Genomic DNA, 20,857 nt, shown 5'->3' with positions numbered 1-20,857 from the left:
ATTGTTAATACTGCGTCGATTTAGTTGATTTCTTCTTATTCTCTTAGATAATTGGATTATCTATGACATTGCCATATTAATAAACAATTATTGAACACTATTGAAACTTTTATATCAATTAATGTATAGATGAAATTGTGATATGGTAACTATAGTAACATAACTGATAACAGCTAACTTCGATGTATAATTGTTAATACTGCGCCAATTTAGTTGATTTCTTCTTATTCTCTTAGATAATTTGACTATCTATGATATTGTCATATTAATAAACAATTATTGAACACTATTGAAACTTTAATAATTATAGTGATAAGTCGGTAACTATAAACTACTATGGTTATCAACTCATCAGTTCATATATGTATTAAGTAATTCCAAATTATCAATAGTGTTCAATAATTGTTTATTAATATAGTAATATCATAGATAATCCAATTATCTAAGAGAATAAGAAGAGAAATCAACTAAATCTATTAACAATTACACATCGAAGTTAACTGTTATCAGTTATGTTACTATAGTTACCGACTTATCACTTATATATATATATATATATATATATATATATATACTAATTAATACCAAATTTTCAATATTGTTAAATAATTGTTTACTAACCCACCACTTCATCTATATATTAAGTGATATGAAAGTTTCAATAATGTTCAATTGATGTATATTAATCCTCCAGAATAGCAATAGCCAAGCATTGCGGGGTCTGTTAGTGATATAAATTGATTTTAAAAAGTTGAAATTTTCTGCCAATATGAAAACTTTTTTAAATATTTTCCTTGAGATTTACAACTGTACATAATAATTAATGCATTTAGTAAATTAGCTGTAAGTTTATAATGGAGTGATACAGGCGTGTAGAGAAACTACCCATAGGTAGCACTCTAATAATGTTTTTACAATGGATGGCAGTCTTCTTTTCAGGTGATAAATATTATTGATTAGTATTAGTATTATTTATATAATAATAAATTATTAATACTAATATTATTTATTAAGTTATTTTAAATTCATATTTATTTACATAATAATAAATTAGTAATTATTAGTATTAATATTATTTATTAGTATTAGTATTATTTATATAATAATAAATTATTAATACTAATATTATTTATTAAGTTATTTTAAATTCATATTTATTTACATAATAATAAATTAGTAATTATTAGTATTAATATTATTTATTAGTATTAGTATTATTTATCAATATTAGTACTTTTTAATTTCTTTGAAAAATGGTATTTCTGGTTTTCAGACGATGCTAAACACGAAAATGATTTACTTCGTACTAAAAAGAAAAAAAAATATTGAAGTACTTTACTGAAACCTCATTATGTTTTTTTAATTTTTAATAAATAAAAAATCATTTAATAGGATCATTAATATGTTTTCCCATTCTTCAGAAAGAGACAAATCGATTGGTATATAATACTGAAAAAATGTATTCTTTCTGTGCTACTCGTCAAAAATGCTTAATTTGATTAATTACCGAAAAAATCGGACCAGCCTATAATCTTCCCGGGAAAATCTTAAACATTTAGCAAAAATCCCCATCAGAATCGGATAAATGGTATGGCAATGCATAAAATACGAACCGAGAAATACTGCTTTTTATATATTATATTAAATTTATTTTTAACTTCAATCTCATTTAAACCTATTTATCTTCGGAGATAAATTTATAAACGATTTCACCAGTACAGTATTGAACGTCGAAGGCCGACGAAGAGGGTATGTGTCAGAGGTAGGAATTAAGGAATGCCAGAGCTAGATTGGCGAACTAACAAATTAGGTAGAAGGTTCACGATTTGTTAAATTGGTTTCCTAATGGGGCCTCTTCCCAAAGCCTTGTACTTAGGCCAACACTTAACCGGAGTCTCTTGGGTTAGTGGATTGCGATTGCTGAAATCACTTAGCTTTATGTTGCACTGTTTCACGATCTCAACTAGAGTATAAGAGCAATGGCCAGCTCATTAAGTATTTTATGGATATTAAAATTATTCACTGTATATATCGTATAACCTTTTAAAATACATATTGAGCATCTGAGATGTTTAGTTTTTTAATTAATGAAAAAATATTTAAAAGTAGGTGATTTTCCACACAGAATACTTTAAAATGTATAAAAACAAAAATATTTTATATTTTTGATGGTCCGGGTGCGATAAAAAAAAACTCAAATTGTAATTAAACTATTTAATGGGGCCAATGTTTCCCTCCACGTTGCAGAGTTTCATCAGGTTTAAAAAAGATACAAACAGTTAAACGATGTAGCACAGTACGCAAATAGATAAATAAAATAAAATTTACGTAAGGCGTTGCTAATTATGATAATTTATATAAAAATGAACCATGTAATTTAAAGTAAAATAAAAAAGATGTACAGTGAAACGAAAAATTAAATAAGAGTAAAAAAAAAGTTTAGACAATTAATGAATGTGGAAATAGTAGGAGAAGAAAAAAGAAATATAAAAATACATACACACTAAAAGATGGGAAAAAGGGAAATAAGATTAAAATTAAGAATGAAGGAAAATAACGAACAAAAAGGACACATACCTTACTGAATGGAGGCAAGTACAGCCATGAAACAGACAGTAAAGAGAAGTGGTAGGGAGTTGGCGGTTAATTAATACGTTACATTTCAAAATAAAGTTAAAGTTAACATTAGTAAATTAAAGAAAATATTAAAAATAGGCAAACATCAAATAATAATATACGTATTAAGAGGAAGAAATATTAACAAAAAAAATGGATAAAATATAAAGAAGAAATAAAATTTAAAAAATGGATGCAATAAATATAATATGGTGAGGAACTATGTTTAACAATTAATTAATTAGTATACCTACAATTTATTAATTTATTTTGTACCAAAAATTATTTAGTATGCAATTATAATATAAGTTGTAATTAAGTGTGGACACACTATAGGCCGATATATTGCGTAACCTTTTAATTGTTTTAAATACTATTTACCAATAGTAATACTATTTAATTTTTTCATTTAAAATATCAAATATTTACTTGATAAAAAAGAAATATATGATGGTGTGAACTTACTTGTTTGCGTAGTACCCATAGCCATGGACATGTCGTGAGTGATGATCTGTCCCCACTGCATGGAAATGAGGGTCCAGACGGGGTCAGGCACTGGATTGTCGGGGAACATGACGATGCTCACCAATCTGGCTCCAGGAAGGTTGGTACCGGTCACCGAAGTTGGAGGAGCATGGATTCCTAGGGAGGGGTGTTAATAATTATATATTTATATTGAGTATTAATCGTTAATTTAAAATATTGGCTCTCTCTTCTTACTATATTGTGTTACTTTTTTACGTTTTCTTTATTGAGATTATTACATATATTTAATTTCTTATTTGTTTTTAAACTTCTTACTTACCGTCAGAGTACCTATGAGGGAGTAGCCTGGCGTATCTAGTGTTAGGGGTACCCCAACCTGGATTCTTGAGGTTGTTGCAGGATCCGTCGATGGTACGGAACTTGTTGTGCTGGCAAGGTGCGTACAATGGCTGGCAGGTCGGAGGAGGGCTGGCTGCTGGAGTCTGGGCTGGGTATGGAGAGATGCTGTCGGGAAAGGTAAATGATTATCTAGGTTCAATTTGGATAGATTTAAAATATTTTGCATATTATTAACAATAATAATGGTATGAAATATATTTGGCTTACACTTTAGCAATTAATACATCTTCGTATATTAATATTAAACTATTCCGATATCTTTGTCAAAGAATCTAACGAATTATCACGGTTTTCTTTAATTAATTGGAGATATCCAAACATGTTCTGCTCGAGACTAGATAGTTTCTTAGTTCTGTCACTAAGTAAATGACATGCTAAAGTTATGAAGGCTTACCTTAATGTCACTTCATGACCTATTCAATGGATTATTTCCATATCTTTCTAGGAAGTATTTCTCTGGCGACCCAGGAATCTAAACTATTTCACCTACGTTATTATAATTATTATACTTTATAAACATATTTTTAAAATAATGTTGAAACTTAATTATTAATACAGTCATAAAAATTCTTCCTTTCTTCTAAAAATCTTCAACTGAAAATACTTGGAGCGTGCTTATTAGAAAAGTAGCTGGCAGTAAGTTAAGTGGTTTCCGCTCTCTTTTAAAAGGAAACATTTTAAAACAAAGTGGGGAGGCAGTGGGTTTTCATTAAGGAGGCTTTGATAAAGCAGGAATAATATTTCACCTCTGAATTAAATATCTTGTGTCTCCACTTACAGGCATTTCTTTACCGTATCGTGTACTAATTCCAGTACAAACGTTTTTTCCTTTCATTTCCGTTAATATTGGTTCAATTAAATTTTTTTTTTTTATTTTAACATGATTTAATTCAGTTATAACTTTTTCTTTAGGCTACAATCATATCTAAGTATTTTTCACTCTTATCGCTTAACTTATAATAAACTAGCAGACCCAACAATTCTTCGCAATTATTAGATTTAGAGAAGTAGAATGATTAGTTGAATACAAATGAAAGTTTGATATAAATTAATATAGTTAGTTATTTACATATTGGATTAATGATTGAATCAATTGCATATTATATCTATTTAGTTTGTAGAAGTAAATATCATTTTATAATCAAACTGTATAGTAAAAAAATAGAAAGAACTTCAACAAGACTCAACCAATCTTCAAGAAACTTAGAACTGGTTTAGGGTCCTATAAACTGCACTAAAGAGCACAAAGCAGATATAATTAAACAAATTAGAGCCGGAGGTATAAAGTAATTTATTTGAAACATGATGTTAAAGGGTTTCCAACGACGCTATAAACGAATTTGATTTACTTTTTTATAAAACGATTTTTTTATCTACCTTACTATAATCTTCATTATTTTTTTTTAATGAAAAAGAGAAAAAGAAAAAGGGGGGGAAAGCGAAATGAATCAAAGAGATGAAACAATGTCATGTTCTAGTGTTATATATTACTAATGTTTATAATTACTATTGTATATTTGTACAGGCTTATTTATCGTCGGATTAAAAATATTATCTAATTAGACTAAAATAAGTTAGCTGTGTGATAGGTAATAAAATACCTTCCTCCTCTTTAGCGAATAAAAAAATCATTTAATACAATCATTGATATTTTTGATTGGAGAAGATGATGGGGGGTGCGATCAGCACAGAAACAACATAAATAAACAAAAAAATATTTATTTATGGCGACGTTTCGACCTGATCTTCAGGTCTTCATCAGGGCTATAAAAACAAAAAGACAGCAACCATCATTTAGAGAGAAAAAAGTTGATTAATAACTATGGACAAAGACAGTAGTAGATTGATTACATTATTATTTATATACAGTAATCAATAAATGATACAGTGGAAAGAATCTATAAAGAATAAGTAAAATTAATAATGGAGCTGAAAAAAAATATTGTAAAAGGAAAGAACAGGGGATAAGAAGAAATAAATGGAGAAAGGGGAATGAAGAATATTAATATTTATATGTAACATTAATATTTTTTCTTATTATTCAGAAAGAGACAAATCGATTGACAAATAATAACCATGAAAAATGTGTAATTTCTGAGCTACACCCCCAAAATGCTTGATTTTGTTGATAAATTTTTTTTATAGAAAAAATCGAACTATTCTATAACCTTCCCGGGAAAATCCTGTATATTTAGCAGATAGCCTCATCACAATAGGATGAACGGTACAGCAGTGCATTAAGTACCAATAAACAAATATTCATTTTTATTTATTGGATTTAAATATGTGGTCCGGCTACTTTACTATTGAAATGAAAACATTAATATACTATATTAAATGTTATTCAAAGTTACTTGGAATATTACAAAAGTCTCGGCAACTTTCTTGCACAGCAGCTGTCGACGAACGCCACTGAGTAGGTAATGTTTAACAAGTTTCAATTATCATTTTTAAAAATCATCTTAAAAAATTAAGGTCAATCTAGAGAATTCTTGTTTAATGTCACCCAACCAAAAAAAAAAAAAAAAAAATACAGTAGTCAGATTTGGAGAGCTTGACAATAACACACATCCAGTACCGTTCGGCCAATGCTACTCTGGAAGAATGATGCCTACCATATCTTAATATCCAAGGTAATCACTTAAAACAACATTTAATATGAATGTTTTATTTTATAATCTTGAATACTTTCTTGAGACTGGTAAATTTTTTTTAAATAAATAATTTTAAGTTCAACGTTTCAGCCAATCCCGCCATCCTCAGGAACAATCTACTACAAAACAGGTTTTATTACATGTATGATCCTCAAACATTTCAAAATACTTAACATTATTATTTATAATTTATCTATCTTAATACAATTTTGGAATTATATAATTTAAAAACTCTAACTCCATGCAGGTTATTCTGCCCAGGTCAAAAGAACAATTTCTATGAAACATTAAAAACAGGTAAAATATATTTTTTTGTTAATAAGTATATCCCACATATGTTGTGATAAAGTTTTTAAGGAATTGTGACTGTGATAAATGATTTTAATTTTGGTTTTAAGTAAATATTGACTAATTAGGTAATTAAACATATGTGGGATATACTTATTAACAAAAAAATATATTTTACCTAATGTTTTTAATGCTTCATAGAAATTGTTGTTTTGACCTGGCCAGAATAGCCTGCATAGAGTTAGAGCTTTTAAATTATATAATTCCAAAATTGTATTAAGGTAAGATAAATTATAAATAATAATGTTAAGTATTTTGAAATGTTTGAGGATCATACATGTAATAAAAGCTGTTTTGTAGTAGATTGTTCCTGAGGATGGCCGGATTGGCCGAAACGTCAGACTTATAAGAACAATAAAATGTTTTGAGACTAAAATGGATAGAAATTAAATTATTTAATTAATAAAAAAAAATGAATATTCTATATATAATGTAATAACTTGTTCGAGTCTTATTTCATTAATAAAATTGGTCTATGGGCTATTATATTATTGGTCAAAACACTTAAAATAAATATAAATAATAACTATGTTTTGAATTATGAGTGATGGTTTCCTTTCAGTGAATATAAAAGCTTGTATTTCGGTTAGTGTACTGTAATCTTCCAGTTAAAAAAAAAAAAAATATTGAGTTTACTAACTTGTTGTCGGGTTGGAAGACGGGTGGTAGCTGGGGTATATGGTTCTGCGGCCTGAGGTGTGGGACGAACACAGGGTGCTGCGGCTGAGGAACTCTATGAAGGCCGAGATCCCCACTGTAGTCACCTCCTAGGCTGTTGCTCCCGTATCCTGTCAGGGGTTCTGCAGATTCCCCGAGGGAGAAGGCGGCAGAGCTGTAAGCGCCTCCACCGAGACCATTGCCGCCGTGAGGGGAAGGATGGTAGATCTTCTGGCTGTGGACGAAGGATACTGGGCCATGACCTGTGCAACAAAACATGAAATGTGTATCAAAGATGAGATAATTTAAAATAAAAAATAAGGGTGAGTAACCAGGATATAAATAAATTAAGTTTTATAAAGATATGTGGTATTTTTCATCAGTCAACAACTGAATCTCTTTTCTATACTTAAATCAGCATCTCTCCGGACATAAGCATGAGGAGATGTCTCTCTGAGAGAACAACGTCAGTCTAACATATCACTCTGAGGGGATATGGAAGTTTATTAGCCTTTACGGAGAACTAACTTATTATAAGAAATGCATGTTTCGATTCGATATTATTTTGTCATAAATATTGAGTTTACTGACTCAAGTCATTAGTCCTACTTTCAAATTTATAATTTCTATTTAATCCCATATCACAGCCATTCTTCGAGGGTGTCGTAATTGGAGGATTAAAATAAATTACAACAAATCCCATCAAATTACCTTTACTCTACGTCGTAAACCTACTGACTGCTCTACAGTATACTTCAATAATGTTGCCCTTACTCGTGTTGAACAGATTCGCTACCTTGGACTACATCTGGACAAACGACTAACAAGACTGAAAGGACAGGAAACTGCACGTCGATTTCGACTATTACAGCACTTACTAGACAAATGGTCCAAACTTCCAATTCATTACAAAAGACTGATTTACATGACAATTATAAGGCCTATCTGGACATACGGCGTTGAGCTCTGGGGCTCCACTAAACCTTCGAATCCCTCTCGTATTCAATCCTTACAATCCAAAATCCTTCTTAAAATCCTAAATGCTCCCTACTTTGTGACAAATAAAATCATCCACAAAGACCTTAATGTTCAATTTGTTACCGATCTAGCCCGAACCAGATATCAATCCTTCTGTTACAAACTCCCTAACCACTCAAACCCATTAGTTTCTAATCTTGCTTCCTCTTTTATTCCGGACAATCCTCCGAGGCGTCTGAAAAGAAGATGGCCTCGAGACCTTATATTATAAAAATGTTTTTAGAGTGCTACCAGTGGGTAGTTTCTCTACATGCTTGTACCATACTATCACGATTTACTTGATGTATTTATGTACAGTTGTAAATAAATACATCAAGTAAATTAAAAAAATTTCTATTTATATTAATTTTTATCATCTACAACCTACTTTGCTGATATTTAAATTTCCATTCATTTATCTTCTACCTATTTATACTGGAAATTGAATTTAATAGCCGACAAAAGTCAAAAGTTAATGTAAGTATGTGGATATCCACGTTTATTGCTTCTTTTGTTTACCAAGCATTTGTCGTGCGGTGTGTGCCAAATGTGTATATCCAGTGTAAAGCAAAGAATTATGAAGAATTGATTGAAAGCTTAATGGACTACCGTATTCGCATATGTTACTACATGCGTTGATCAACGGATATAATAATTATAGAGAGGCGATAAACTAGGGCCTATTTTACCGTTGCAACATCGGAATGTCCTTCTGTTCGCCACAACATAATCAGTCCAGAATTTAGTAAAGGCGATATGGATCACAGGTGTTCATTATGAAATGGTTCAATCCAAAACGGGTGGAATGTTCCGCTCGAGTCGCATTTTTCTTTAGTAATACTTCTTTGGTAGTGTGCCAGTCAGTTTCATAACATTCTTTGAATATTTAATCGGGAACTGATATAATTTAATTGTATCTTATTAGGAATAATTAATCTTGATGTTTGGTGAAGGCTGAGTAACCCTTCTAGTGGGAATTGAACCCGTGTCTCAATAGTTGGAAATAAGCAATGCAGATCATAATTCCACAGCAAATACTAACAATAAATTTGTCTTCTGCAAAGCACCAGTAATTTCTTACATTATAAGATACTATGAACAAGGGAACACAGTTATACGTTATATTGTAGAAAGAAATTAATACGTTTTCTAAAATATTAGTAATTGATCCAGCCTCTGCAGTGTTGATATCTATAATGGGAAAAAAACTGGAGGTTGTTCATTATCGTTAACAAATCACCTCCTTGCACAAAAGTTGTTGAAGAAATAGTACTTCCTAACAAAGTACTGAACCACTGACCTATTTTTTATAAAGTCTGCTGCAAAGTACAGATACCTTCTTGTGTTAACAAATACTACTAACAAGAGAACATTGATTCGTTCTTATAAAAAAAAAAAAAATATAAAAAAAATCGGTATGTTTTTACACGGTATAAACAATTCACAAAGGTGTTGAAATTGTTTTCCCGGCTTCGATTCCGGTAGCAGCAGATGATTATTTACTCCGTTACTTCAGCTATAAGTAAGCTCTTCTGGGTTTGATAGCCCTTCTGGGACACTCAGTCTCTGCAAAGTTGCGTGCATATTATTGGTAAAAACATGGCGGTTGAGCAAAATCATGTATTTTGTTATATAGGGGAATTTATTGATAAAATGAAATAAGGATTGAAAAATGGAAGGGAAAGGAAAAATGGAATAAATTGAAAAAACTTGTATTTAGTTTGTAGACTGGTATTAACTGTAAGAGAATACTGTGAAAAAAAAATGTTATCTTTCTATTATATTATATCATATAAAAATATGTAATTTATATATGTCCGATCACGGATTGATCAGTATGCTGTGTAATGTGGCAACCCGATGTATTTGGGCAGCATGAATGAATAGAGCATTTCTCTTCTCTTCTCGTCTCCTTGCACAACGGTTGTTGAAAAAACTGTACTTTCATTTTATTTTCTTTCTTTTTTTAAAGTCTTCTGAAAAGTACCTATATCTTCTTTCATTAGCACATACTACTAACAATAGTACACTGATTCATTGTTTTGTAAAAAAAATAATAAAATGTTTAAGAAAAAATCGGTATGTAGTATTAATTTAAAATACTCGTAATTCACTAAGTGTTTTTTTAACAATTAAAATTTTGCCCTGGAACTTCACCTAAAACTTTTTTCAACACTCCAAATTTTCTCGTTGAGAAAACTACGATTCGGCGCTGTCCGAAGTGTATTTCGCTTGGTAAAATCGTTCTTGGGTTACACCAAACTAAGCAATACTGAAATTATGGTTTCTGCATGTCATTCATTTTTGTCTTATTGTCATCTAAAACTGACTCATAATCTGCAGCGTCTATGAAGCTGGATAAACTGCTGTTTCGAAATGATTAACAACTGGAGGCGTAGGAAGAAGAATTCTCAAGTTCCAGATGTAAGCTCCAGGAAACAAGAAGATAGATGGCCGCTGTAATTGGTCTCTCGATGAAATGACTTCAGGACAGGCGGTCGTTTTTCTCTGTACGGCTCGTTTCACCTGGCCGGGTTGTATTTTATTTCTTTCCCACTGGCTTTGGAATAAAACTTATATGGAAGGTCTCACTAAATAATATTATGGCGATAAATTTTTTTTTTTCAAATATGAAACACCGAATTAAAAGATTTTATTAAATTTTAAATGGTTATAAGGGTAGAACCCTACAGTATAAACTAGAGTTGCGTGAAAATTTTCTGTAGCTAAAAATGTACAGATAAATTAACTTTTATCTAATTCGATATAATGAATGAAAAGTGCTCTTCCTAATTTAAATTTTTTATATTTTATTTCATTACATCAAATTAAGACGTTTCGGTGCTGTGACCACATCATCAGGTATCTGCAAACAAATTCACAATTACCTGATTAAATATATATTTTAATATCAAATTTTATGTTCTTCTTATTAGTCATAAATATTAACAATTAACATATTGTTGTCCATTAAATAAACTATTAATAATTAAAAATTCCAACATAATTATAAATAAAGAGATCTCAACTCTAATACACCTTGTTGAATCTGGTTATCTTTACCATGTATCTCTGTACCACTGTTTCACAAAGGATGACTAATCTATTAACAATATATATTTTTTATTAAATAAATCAAAAATTAGTATCCAATTCTGTCTCAACATTTTATTTTTTACTAGTCCAACGTTTCGGCCATTCTAGCCATCCTCATGGACATCTTCAATACAATCTCTTCCTCACATTAATTTAAAATTTCTTTTGCAGGCTATTCTGCCCAGGTTATTTTCTTATAAGTTCAAAACCTATTTATTTAAAATTTAAAATCATTAATATTTAATTTTCCTCTATAAGATTATCAACAATTAAATACACCACCATATAACAAACCATTTTTTGGTTTGTTATATGGTGGTAAAAGAAATTTTAAATTAATGTGAGGAAGAGATTGTATTGAAGATGGCTAGAATGGCTGAAATAATTACCTTGTCTCAAAAAATTTTAAATCGGTACATATACTATATTACTAATGCATTAAATTTATTACAGTAACCAATAATATTGTACAAGATTAAATAACTAAATGATTTGCTATATCTATGTAATGCGTATATAAATTTTTTGTGTCTGTTTTAATATTAATCTTGTTAGCAATGTTTTTTGTGACATATATTGTTTTTGTTATTTTCCTATTTCGTGTGTTATTTGCTGTTTCTAAAATTTTTGGATTTTTAAAATCAAAATCATGTTTTAATGTCGTACTATGTTGTGCCAGAGCTGTTGTTTTGATATTTTTAACTTTTTTACAATTACTCCTGTGTTTCTCATCTCTTGTTTTAATTTTTTAGAAGTCTCTTCTATATAAACACCTTCACAATTCTGGAAATTAATTTTGTAAATTACATATTGTTTTTCCTTGTTATAAATTTTCAATCAGTCGATATATATAGAAAGAGATTTGATTTAGATGTAATCCATTTGTTATCAATGATAAAGATAACCTGATTCAAGAAGGTACATTAAACTTGAGATCTCATTTATAATTATGTTGAAATATTTAATCATTAATGTTTTATCTAATGGACAGCAATATGTTTATTTTTAATATTTAAGACTAATACGGAGGACATAACATGTGATATTAAAAGAATACATAAAAATGAAGACGTTTCATGAACTCCACTTTGGTACCAAGTCCCATCACTCAGCAGTCTTATTATAGAGGAGTACTAGATAATATAACTGTTCTAGTCATAAATTTAAATGACTATTAATGACTATAAGTAAAAATTATATATTAATAAATTTACAAACAATAAAGTGCTGTTATACATGTGGTTTATTATCAACTTAATTTTAGGTAAAAGAAAAGAATTAAAAAATATTTAAACATTACTATTTGTTTCCATTGTGTCAAATATACTAATTAATTAAATCATTTTTTATTAGTTAAGAACATGAAACTTCAATTTTTAATGTTTAGTATTTTTATAGGGTAAAATTTGAAACTCCTTTTGAATTAATTACCTAAAACTAGTATCTTTTTTTATCATTAAATTGCAAGTTAATTATACATTTGTCCTAACATATCAATTAATGAGCACATTTTTATGTTTTTTTTTTTTTTTTTACTCTCTCTAAATTTGATCCAAAAATAAAAAATAATTTCTTTTTAAAACAATTTTGATCTCTTTTCTCTCAACTTTATTCTTTTTTAACATCCGACGTTTCGACCTCTCAGGTCATTCTCAAGGATTCCTTATTCTGTCTTCATTCCTTTTTTTCCTTAAAATTCATTACTGCCGGCCCAATTGGGGCTTGTTAATGAACATAAAAGTAGTTATTGAAAGTTTTAAATTTAGGAAATAGTTTAATAGAAGAAATTATTGGGACAAAGGCAATTAGCCGGCAGTAATGAATTTTAAGGAAAAAAAGGAATGAAGACAGAATAAGGAATCCTTGAGAATGACCTGAGAGGTCGAAACGTCGGATGTTAAAAAAGAATAAAGTTGAGAGAAAAGAGATCAAAATTGTTTTAAAATGAAACTAAACCACTCTCAAACAACTATATAAATAAAAAATAAATCTAATAAAAAATAATATTAGAAATTAAATGAGTGATATGAAAAATGCAAGTTTGATCTCTGACTTTTAGACAAAAATAAAAAAAAAACTTCTTTGAGTGTTCCTTGAATACTCTTATGGTTCCAATTTGTTATCTACAAATGCAATGAGTGAATTAAAAATAAAAAAATTCATTGACAATGTAACATGAATTAATGAATTATCAACATTAATATATGGCTAAATTATTCTGGTTATGCTAAACTGAAGTTATTTATTGACTTTAAATTTGGTACTTTCTGTATTTAGTATTGAATAATTAGAAAAAATAAACAAATATATTTTTAATTCCTTAAAAGATATATTTAATTAGATAATAGTTTTAAATTAAAAAAATTAATTGTGGTTTATTTATCAATTGTTTCATGCATAAGAATAGAAAAATAACAGAAGTAATATATATCACAAAAAGACATTGGTAACGTTATCAATTTTAAAATGAATTCAAATAAATTATGTACACATTGTATAGATATAGTAAATAATTTATTAATTTAATCTTGTACAATATTCTTGGTTATAGTAATAAATGTAATACATTATTAATATAGTATATGTACCGATGTAATATAGTTTATAAACAAAATATATATTGTTAATATATTAGACATCTTTTGTGGAACAGAGGTAGGAGATATTTAATTCAATTGTAATATATTTGCTATCAATAGTAAAACTAACCTGGTTCAAGAAATTATATTAGAGTTGAGATCTCCTTATTTATAATTATGTTGGAATTTTTAATTATTGATATTTTATTTAATGGAGAGCAATATGTTTATTGTTAATATTTAAGACTAATAAGGATAACATACAATGTGTTTAATCAGGTACTTATTTTAAATTAAAAAAAGAAATTGTGGTATATTTATTAAGTGTTTTATGCATAAGATGAATATTGTGAATTAGTTTGTAGATACCTGATGATGGAGTGACAGTTCCGAAACGTCGTTATTAGATTCAAATTAGGAAGAGGCCTTTTAATTCACACTAGTCCAGTAGAACATATAACTTTAACTTTAATTTTAATTATATTATTTCAAAATTTTTCGAGACCAGGTAATATTTATCAATAAATTAATTTAATATCCAAAACAGTCTCAACACTATTTATTTATTTGTCCCAAATTGGACAAATAAATAAATAGTGTTGAGACTGTTTTGGATATTAAATTAATTTATTGATAAATTTAACTTTAATGTTATGTACATTTATGTTTAAAAAAAAAAAAATCTCAATGTAATTAAAGCAAAATGTATTTTATAGAAGTCTTTTGAAAATCTTGTGAAAATTCTCTGGGGAAAGGTTAGAGCTACATGCTGAGCGATTCGTTTGTTTCGGTGTAAAAAATTGTTTTTAAATATTATATATACATACATATAATCGAGAGTCAAAATTTCGTCATATATAGATAGGTACAAGAGTGACATGAATGGTTAAGAACACAAAGCATGGCGAAACGTTGCCTTCTCCAAAGATGGCAAGTAGATTCGAGAATGACTAGAAGAAAAAAAAATGTTTTGTTAAGAGGCCATTTTTCGCTTATCAAGCTGTATCCGAGGGAATAGAAAACGGTTTGTTATCCCCCCGGCTCAAATCAGTTATGTCAACCTCTTTTAAAAAATAAAATTGAAAAGTAAACTGTTTATTGTTTCTTTATCGCCTCTCTCAGGGAGAGAAAAATTAAATAACAAAATTTATTAATTTTAAAAAACCAAATCACATTTACTCTTCGTCATGAACCTATGACCTCTTGCCCTACAGTATCCTTTAATAATACCCCACTTATTCCTGTCGAACAGATCCGTTACTTAGGAATACATCTGGATAAACGACTGACATGGAATCCTCATACAAGACTAAAAAGACAGGAAACTGCTCGTCGATTCCGACTATTATAGCACTTACCAGACAAATGGTCTAAATTGCCATTCCATTACAAAGGACTGATCTAGATGACTGTAATAAGACCTATCTAGACATACGGAGTTGAGCTTTGGGGCTCCACTAAACCATCGAATTCCTCCTGAATCCAATCCTTACAGTTCAAAATTCTTCGTAAAATCCTTAATGCTCCTTACTTTGTTACAAATCAAGTCATCCATCAGGACCTCAATGCCCCATATGTTACTGATTTGGCCAGAACCAGATACCGTTCCTTCCATGATAAACTTCCCAACCACCCAAATCCACTTGTTTCTAACCTGGCTTCTCCTTCATTACCTAATAATGTTCCTAGGCGTCTGAAAAGAAGATAGCCACGATCTACTCCTCTAGAAATGTTATTGGAGTTCTATCGACAGGTAGATTCTCCACATGTTTGTATCATGTCACTATGTCACCTACAGTAAATTTACTTGTTCTATATATTTTTATACAGTTGTAAATAACAATAAATAAATTTAAAAAAAAAAGTTAATAAAATTCGTAGGTCTCTCATGAAAAAAGAATTTCTATAGATTTTCTACATCATTTTATAAGTTGATTTTACTTTTAGACAAGTCTCCTTTAACTAAATATATTCTTTTTTAATTACAAATTATCCATTACTGATTATTATTATATTATTTTATTCACCAGGAGCGCGGTGACACTGACTCTAAGGACCAGGGTTATAATACGGTTGGGTAGAAAATTGTTTTCTGTTACATTGTAGCTGTGAGTCAACCCTGTGGGCTCTGGAGCCTTCTTGGGGTCCTCCCAGCCTCATAAATTGGGTAATATCTTGCGGTCAAACGTGATTCTGACCAAATAACCCCTTTGCACAACCGTTGGACAAGTAACAGTACTTCCTTACAAAGTACTGAACCCTGACCCTCCGTGGGTTTTACCGGTACAGATTTTAAGTGTATTCACTAAATTGTGTATGTCTAGAGAAGGCGGATGATTTAGTATATTCACAAAATTAACCAAAATAGGTTTTTTTACACATAATTGTGCGTATGTGTTGTGTTTGAACAGTCTAACTGAGAAACAAAAATTTTGAGGTAGAAATAATAGACTTACCGGAAGCAACATTTTATATCTTGCTATTTTCTACAATTGCTAATTTCTACAAAATTACTGCTCTAATGATTTTTATTATAATCACATTAACGTAAAATCAAGTAATCATTAATACCACTCAGGTCTTATCTTCATTCCACAAAAGTTTTTTAATTGATTTATTAAGTCAAAAAATAGTCTACTTCAATTTTAATAAGTATCAAGCACTTATTGTAGTCTTACTGGGATGTGCTTACTATTAGGAAAATGAGCTGCTTTCTAACCCAATATAAGGCATCTTGTTTGTGTAGAAATTCAAAACTTCTACAGACAAAGAAATAATTTATACATTTCAGTAAAAAGTATTTGAAAGATGATTCGGAACTAAAAGTATGCAAATTTCTCTTATACCTGTCATAACACGCTAATAATGCAATATATCTCCTTATATCATAAAGGTAAATACCACCGTCCACGTGGAGATTTATCTGTTAATGGCAGAAATAACTAATCAAAGACTGCTATTATTGCCGAGATTTTTAAAAAGAATTTCAGCATAAATGGACCTTTAAAATGAATGGGAAAATTGTAACTTTATTTTTCCAAAATCTTTTTTTTATTATTTAATCTCAAGTACCTTCTACTGGTGGATTTTTATAATTAATATTTCTTGAAAAAAAAAAAAAAAAAGCGTGGTGTGAGAAGTATGTGAATATTTATTGAAAAAAGACAGCTGACAGTATGAAGTAGATTGTAGGAAGATAATCCGGGTGGCCGTCAATAAAGGTATCAAAATAGAAAATGAGAACTATTTATTGTAAACTAACGTTTCGCTCCACTTTGCATGGCTTCGTCAGGGCTGTCATAATAGAGTTCTGAAGTTGATTGAGAAGAAACGGGGGGGGGGGGAATGGTTCCCTTCTCAGTCGACTCTCCTATAATACGTGAATTTTTCTTAAACCTGTTATAAAACCAGTAACCAGACAATCACGAATCAAATTACTGTTGTTGAATATCTTTATTAATTAAGAAACGTTACTTGTTTTTTCGTGATGAAACACACGTTTTTATTATAAAACTACCCTTGAAACACTTGTCTAGTTCGCTCCATATCGCACATAGAAAGGTACTCTATAATTCAAGAATTCTAGAACTAGTCGATAAATTATGACAGGCTATTGGAAATGGACCGCCCACTCGAATGGTTTACTTCATATTTCTTCATTGGTGGAGCAAGAAAAAAAAATTGAAATACATTGATATACGCTAAGATTGATAAATGGCAATTTTCGCCAAATAGGGAAGTGCCGCGTATGGGTTTCGCAAATGGCGTTCACGTCCTAGATCACTGACCCAATAAAATAAATAAGACAACTTTAACCCGACTTGGGAAAGGGAAAGATATGTTAATTTAACGCCCTGTCACATAGCACAGGTGAATGGCAATATGTACTGCAATCTAATTTCAAGGATCTGTTTACACTAGTTGGTGTCATAAAAAAAAAAAACCTTAATTATCATTTAACAGCAATAATTACGTAATTACCTCTTAAATTAATATAAGAATAACTTCGAATTCCTCTCGTATTCAATCCTTACAATCCAAAATCCTTCGTAAAATCCTCAATGCTCCTTACATTTTCACAAATAAAATCATACATAAAGACCTTAATGTATCCTATGTAACCGATCTAGCCCGAACCAGATATCACTCCTTCCATTATAAACTCTGACCACTCAAACTCCCTAGTTTCTAATCTTGCATCCTCTTCCATTCCTGACAATTCCTCGAGGCGCCAGAAAAGAAGATGGCCACGAGACCAGCTAATGTAAAATGTCATTAGAGAGCTACCAATGGGTAGTTTCTCTACACGCCTGTAACACTCCAATTTAACTTAGATCAGATTTACTAAATGTATTATAATGTACTGTTGTAAATAGCAATAAATAAATATTAAAAAAAAATTAATGTAAGGAATCAATTTAAGATCTTTTTTTAATCCGGTACTAAATTAGACTTGTATATATTATTACTATATTAAAATTGTCTTATAGATAAGTAAATGAAACGATTAAAAAAATGATTGAATTAAGATAGAAAAAATATTTAGAGAGTTATTAAAAAAAAAAAAAATTTAAAACAAATAAAGGAAAAGTAATAAGCAAATAAAAGTACTAAAAAAATGTATATTATATTACCAGCATGCATTTAGATTATACTTTACCTTTAATATTATATAGTTTATCTTATTTATAAGATGCATATAGCAGCCCAATACAGTTAGTTAAATTTTCGCTACTTATTAAATATTGATCGATTCAACTAACTTAAGTCTTCTCTTCCCGTTTTAAGTAAATGTTTCAAAGGTGATATGAGACTGTCACTAAATAAGGGTTTTAGTGGGGCGGATCGGTTGGGAAGGATTGCTATCTAATAATTTTTGTGTTAGGATATCCTCTTGTGAGATTGTGACATGAACATAATCGCTATAAGTTTCTGTTTCAAAGGTAAGATAATTAAGGTTTTCACGGAAAGTAGTAATGGAAAATTCATGCAGTTAGTTAGTTCATGACGTTTTTTTAATATTTTAGCTACTTTTTAAATATTGCTCTATTTAACTATCTTAAGTCTCCTGTTCCTCTTTCAAGTAAATGATACAAATTAAAAAAAAAAAATCAAATTAAAATATGTACTGCTACAACCCATGAAGGCTTAAGGGTGCAGTACTTTGGAAAGTAAGAAAGTAATGTTACTAAACCCACGGTTGTGCAAGGAGGTGATTTGGTCAGAATCACGTTTTTTTCATTTTTACCCACTTTGTGAGGCTGGGTGGACCCAAGGAGGGCTCCAGAACCCACAGAGGTGACTCACGGCTACAATGTAACTGAGAACAATTTTGCAGTAAGTTCGAATTACTGTGATATAATTATACAAAATTTTTTTTGTTTAATAAGACAATAATATTTGACACTATAATTTGAAAACAAAAATGTTGCAAGTATGACTGTCAATCTACAATATTGTAAGAAATGTGTATAGAAAAGTTATTATATATATATAATAAATAAACAAAGCTTACCAGTGTAGTTCTGTATAGTTTCGTAGAACTGTACAGCCAGGCCCTCACTTATCAGCAGTCCAATGACTAGCAGGCGTATGCTGTGTACTACTTTGTTGGGCGCCATCTAGAACAATCAAGATGTTTTTTAGTACCCTGTATAAAAGATAGGCTTCTTATACAATAAATAATAATGTATTATTATACACACAAAAATTAAACAAAACAAATTTCCAATTAAAATGTTCACAGAAATCAGGTAATAATAAACCATATTAATAATTAATTGCAAATGCTATTTATCACAACAGACTAATTAATCGATCCAGAATCAGCCTTGTTATGAAATACATATCTTAAAAGTAATTAGATTCCAATAATAAACACTCTTGAAATTAAATTATAAGTTTTATAATATTAAAAAAAAAAATGGATTTCTAGATAACGTTAGATAAAACGTTGATACGTGGATAAAAAAAAATGTCATATGCAGTACGAAATAACGGTTTTAAGTTATTGTAAAGAAAAAATGTAATAGAAGAATGAGAGAATATGGAAAATTTTAAATTATAACAATGTTTTATATGTAGAATGAGATAACATTTTACTACGGAGTTACATTTATAAAAATGAACTGTTTTTATTTGTTATCAAATTTGTCATTAAAAAAAATAAAAATCATAATATAAAATAAATTTTTGTAATCTTAGTACATGGTTAGCTGCAGAAACAGGAGCAATCCCGGTGATATAGATGTAAGAGGGAATAAAAATTGATGAGGAAATAAAAGAGGTGAAAGGTGGGAAATGCTTATTTTTTAAATTCCAAATTTCTTAGCTTTTTTAATTGGAATTTACAACTGTACAAAAAATACAACAAGTAAATATGAGAAATGTTTCAAACACTTGATAATCTTGGGAAGGAATCACCCAATGATGGTACTTCAAACATTAATTCAAATTAGTTCGTAAAATCCTCAATGCTCCTTACTTTGTCACAAATAAAATCATACATAAAGACCTTAATGTTCCTGTGTAACCGATCTAGCCCGAACCAGATATCACTCCTTCCATTATAAAAAACTCCCTAACCACTCAAACCCCCTAGTTTCTAACCTTGCATCCTTTTCCATTCCTGACAATCCACTGAGGCACCTGAAAAGAAGATGGCTACGAGACCAGCTAATGTAAAATGTCATTAGAGTGCTAGCAATGGGTAGTTGCTCTACACGCCTGTAACACTCCATTTTAGCTAAGATCATATTTACTAAATGTATTATGTAATATACAGTTGTAAATTTCCATAAATATATTGAAAAATTTAAAGTAGAAAGTCCTGTGGCTATCTTCTTTTCAGAGGCCTTATCGGAGATTGTTAGGGATAAGAGATTAAGAACTAACGAGTTAGGATGGATAAGGAGGTTGAAATGAAAAGCCGCATATCTATACACGGGCCAAATCTGCAACAAAATGAATGTTAAGGTCTTAGTTGATGAATTTATTTGTAAGGCA

The 20,857-nt window shown here is 29.7% G+C and overlaps 1 protein-coding gene across 1 annotated transcript in view; it reads right to left on the bottom strand.

Moving 5' to 3' along the window:
* Positions 1-19,473, bottom strand: part of LOC106690713 (peroxidase) — a 31,425-nt gene extending 11,952 nt beyond the window's left edge. Inside the window, exons 1-4 of the mRNA XM_014436236.2 lie at positions 19,368-19,473; positions 7,144-7,423; positions 3,422-3,606; positions 3,082-3,258 (exon numbers count right to left, since the gene is read on the bottom strand). Of these exons, the coding sequence (XP_014291722.1) occupies positions 3,082-3,258; positions 3,422-3,606; positions 7,144-7,423; positions 19,368-19,473 (748 nt within the window). The remainder of the gene's footprint in view (positions 1-3,081; positions 3,259-3,421; positions 3,607-7,143; positions 7,424-19,367) is intronic.
* Positions 19,474-20,857: the final 1,384 nt, after the last annotated feature.

This window comes from Halyomorpha halys, unplaced genomic scaffold (assembly GCF_000696795.3).
Source record: "Halyomorpha halys isolate HHAL.00 unplaced genomic scaffold, Hhal_1.1 Scaffold1836.1, whole genome shotgun sequence".
In the NCBI taxonomy this organism is placed as follows: Eukaryota; Metazoa; Arthropoda; class Insecta; order Hemiptera; family Pentatomidae; genus Halyomorpha; species Halyomorpha halys.
The sequence above is the reverse complement of the archived record's forward strand: the minus strand, read 5'-3'. Positions and strand labels throughout refer to the sequence as shown.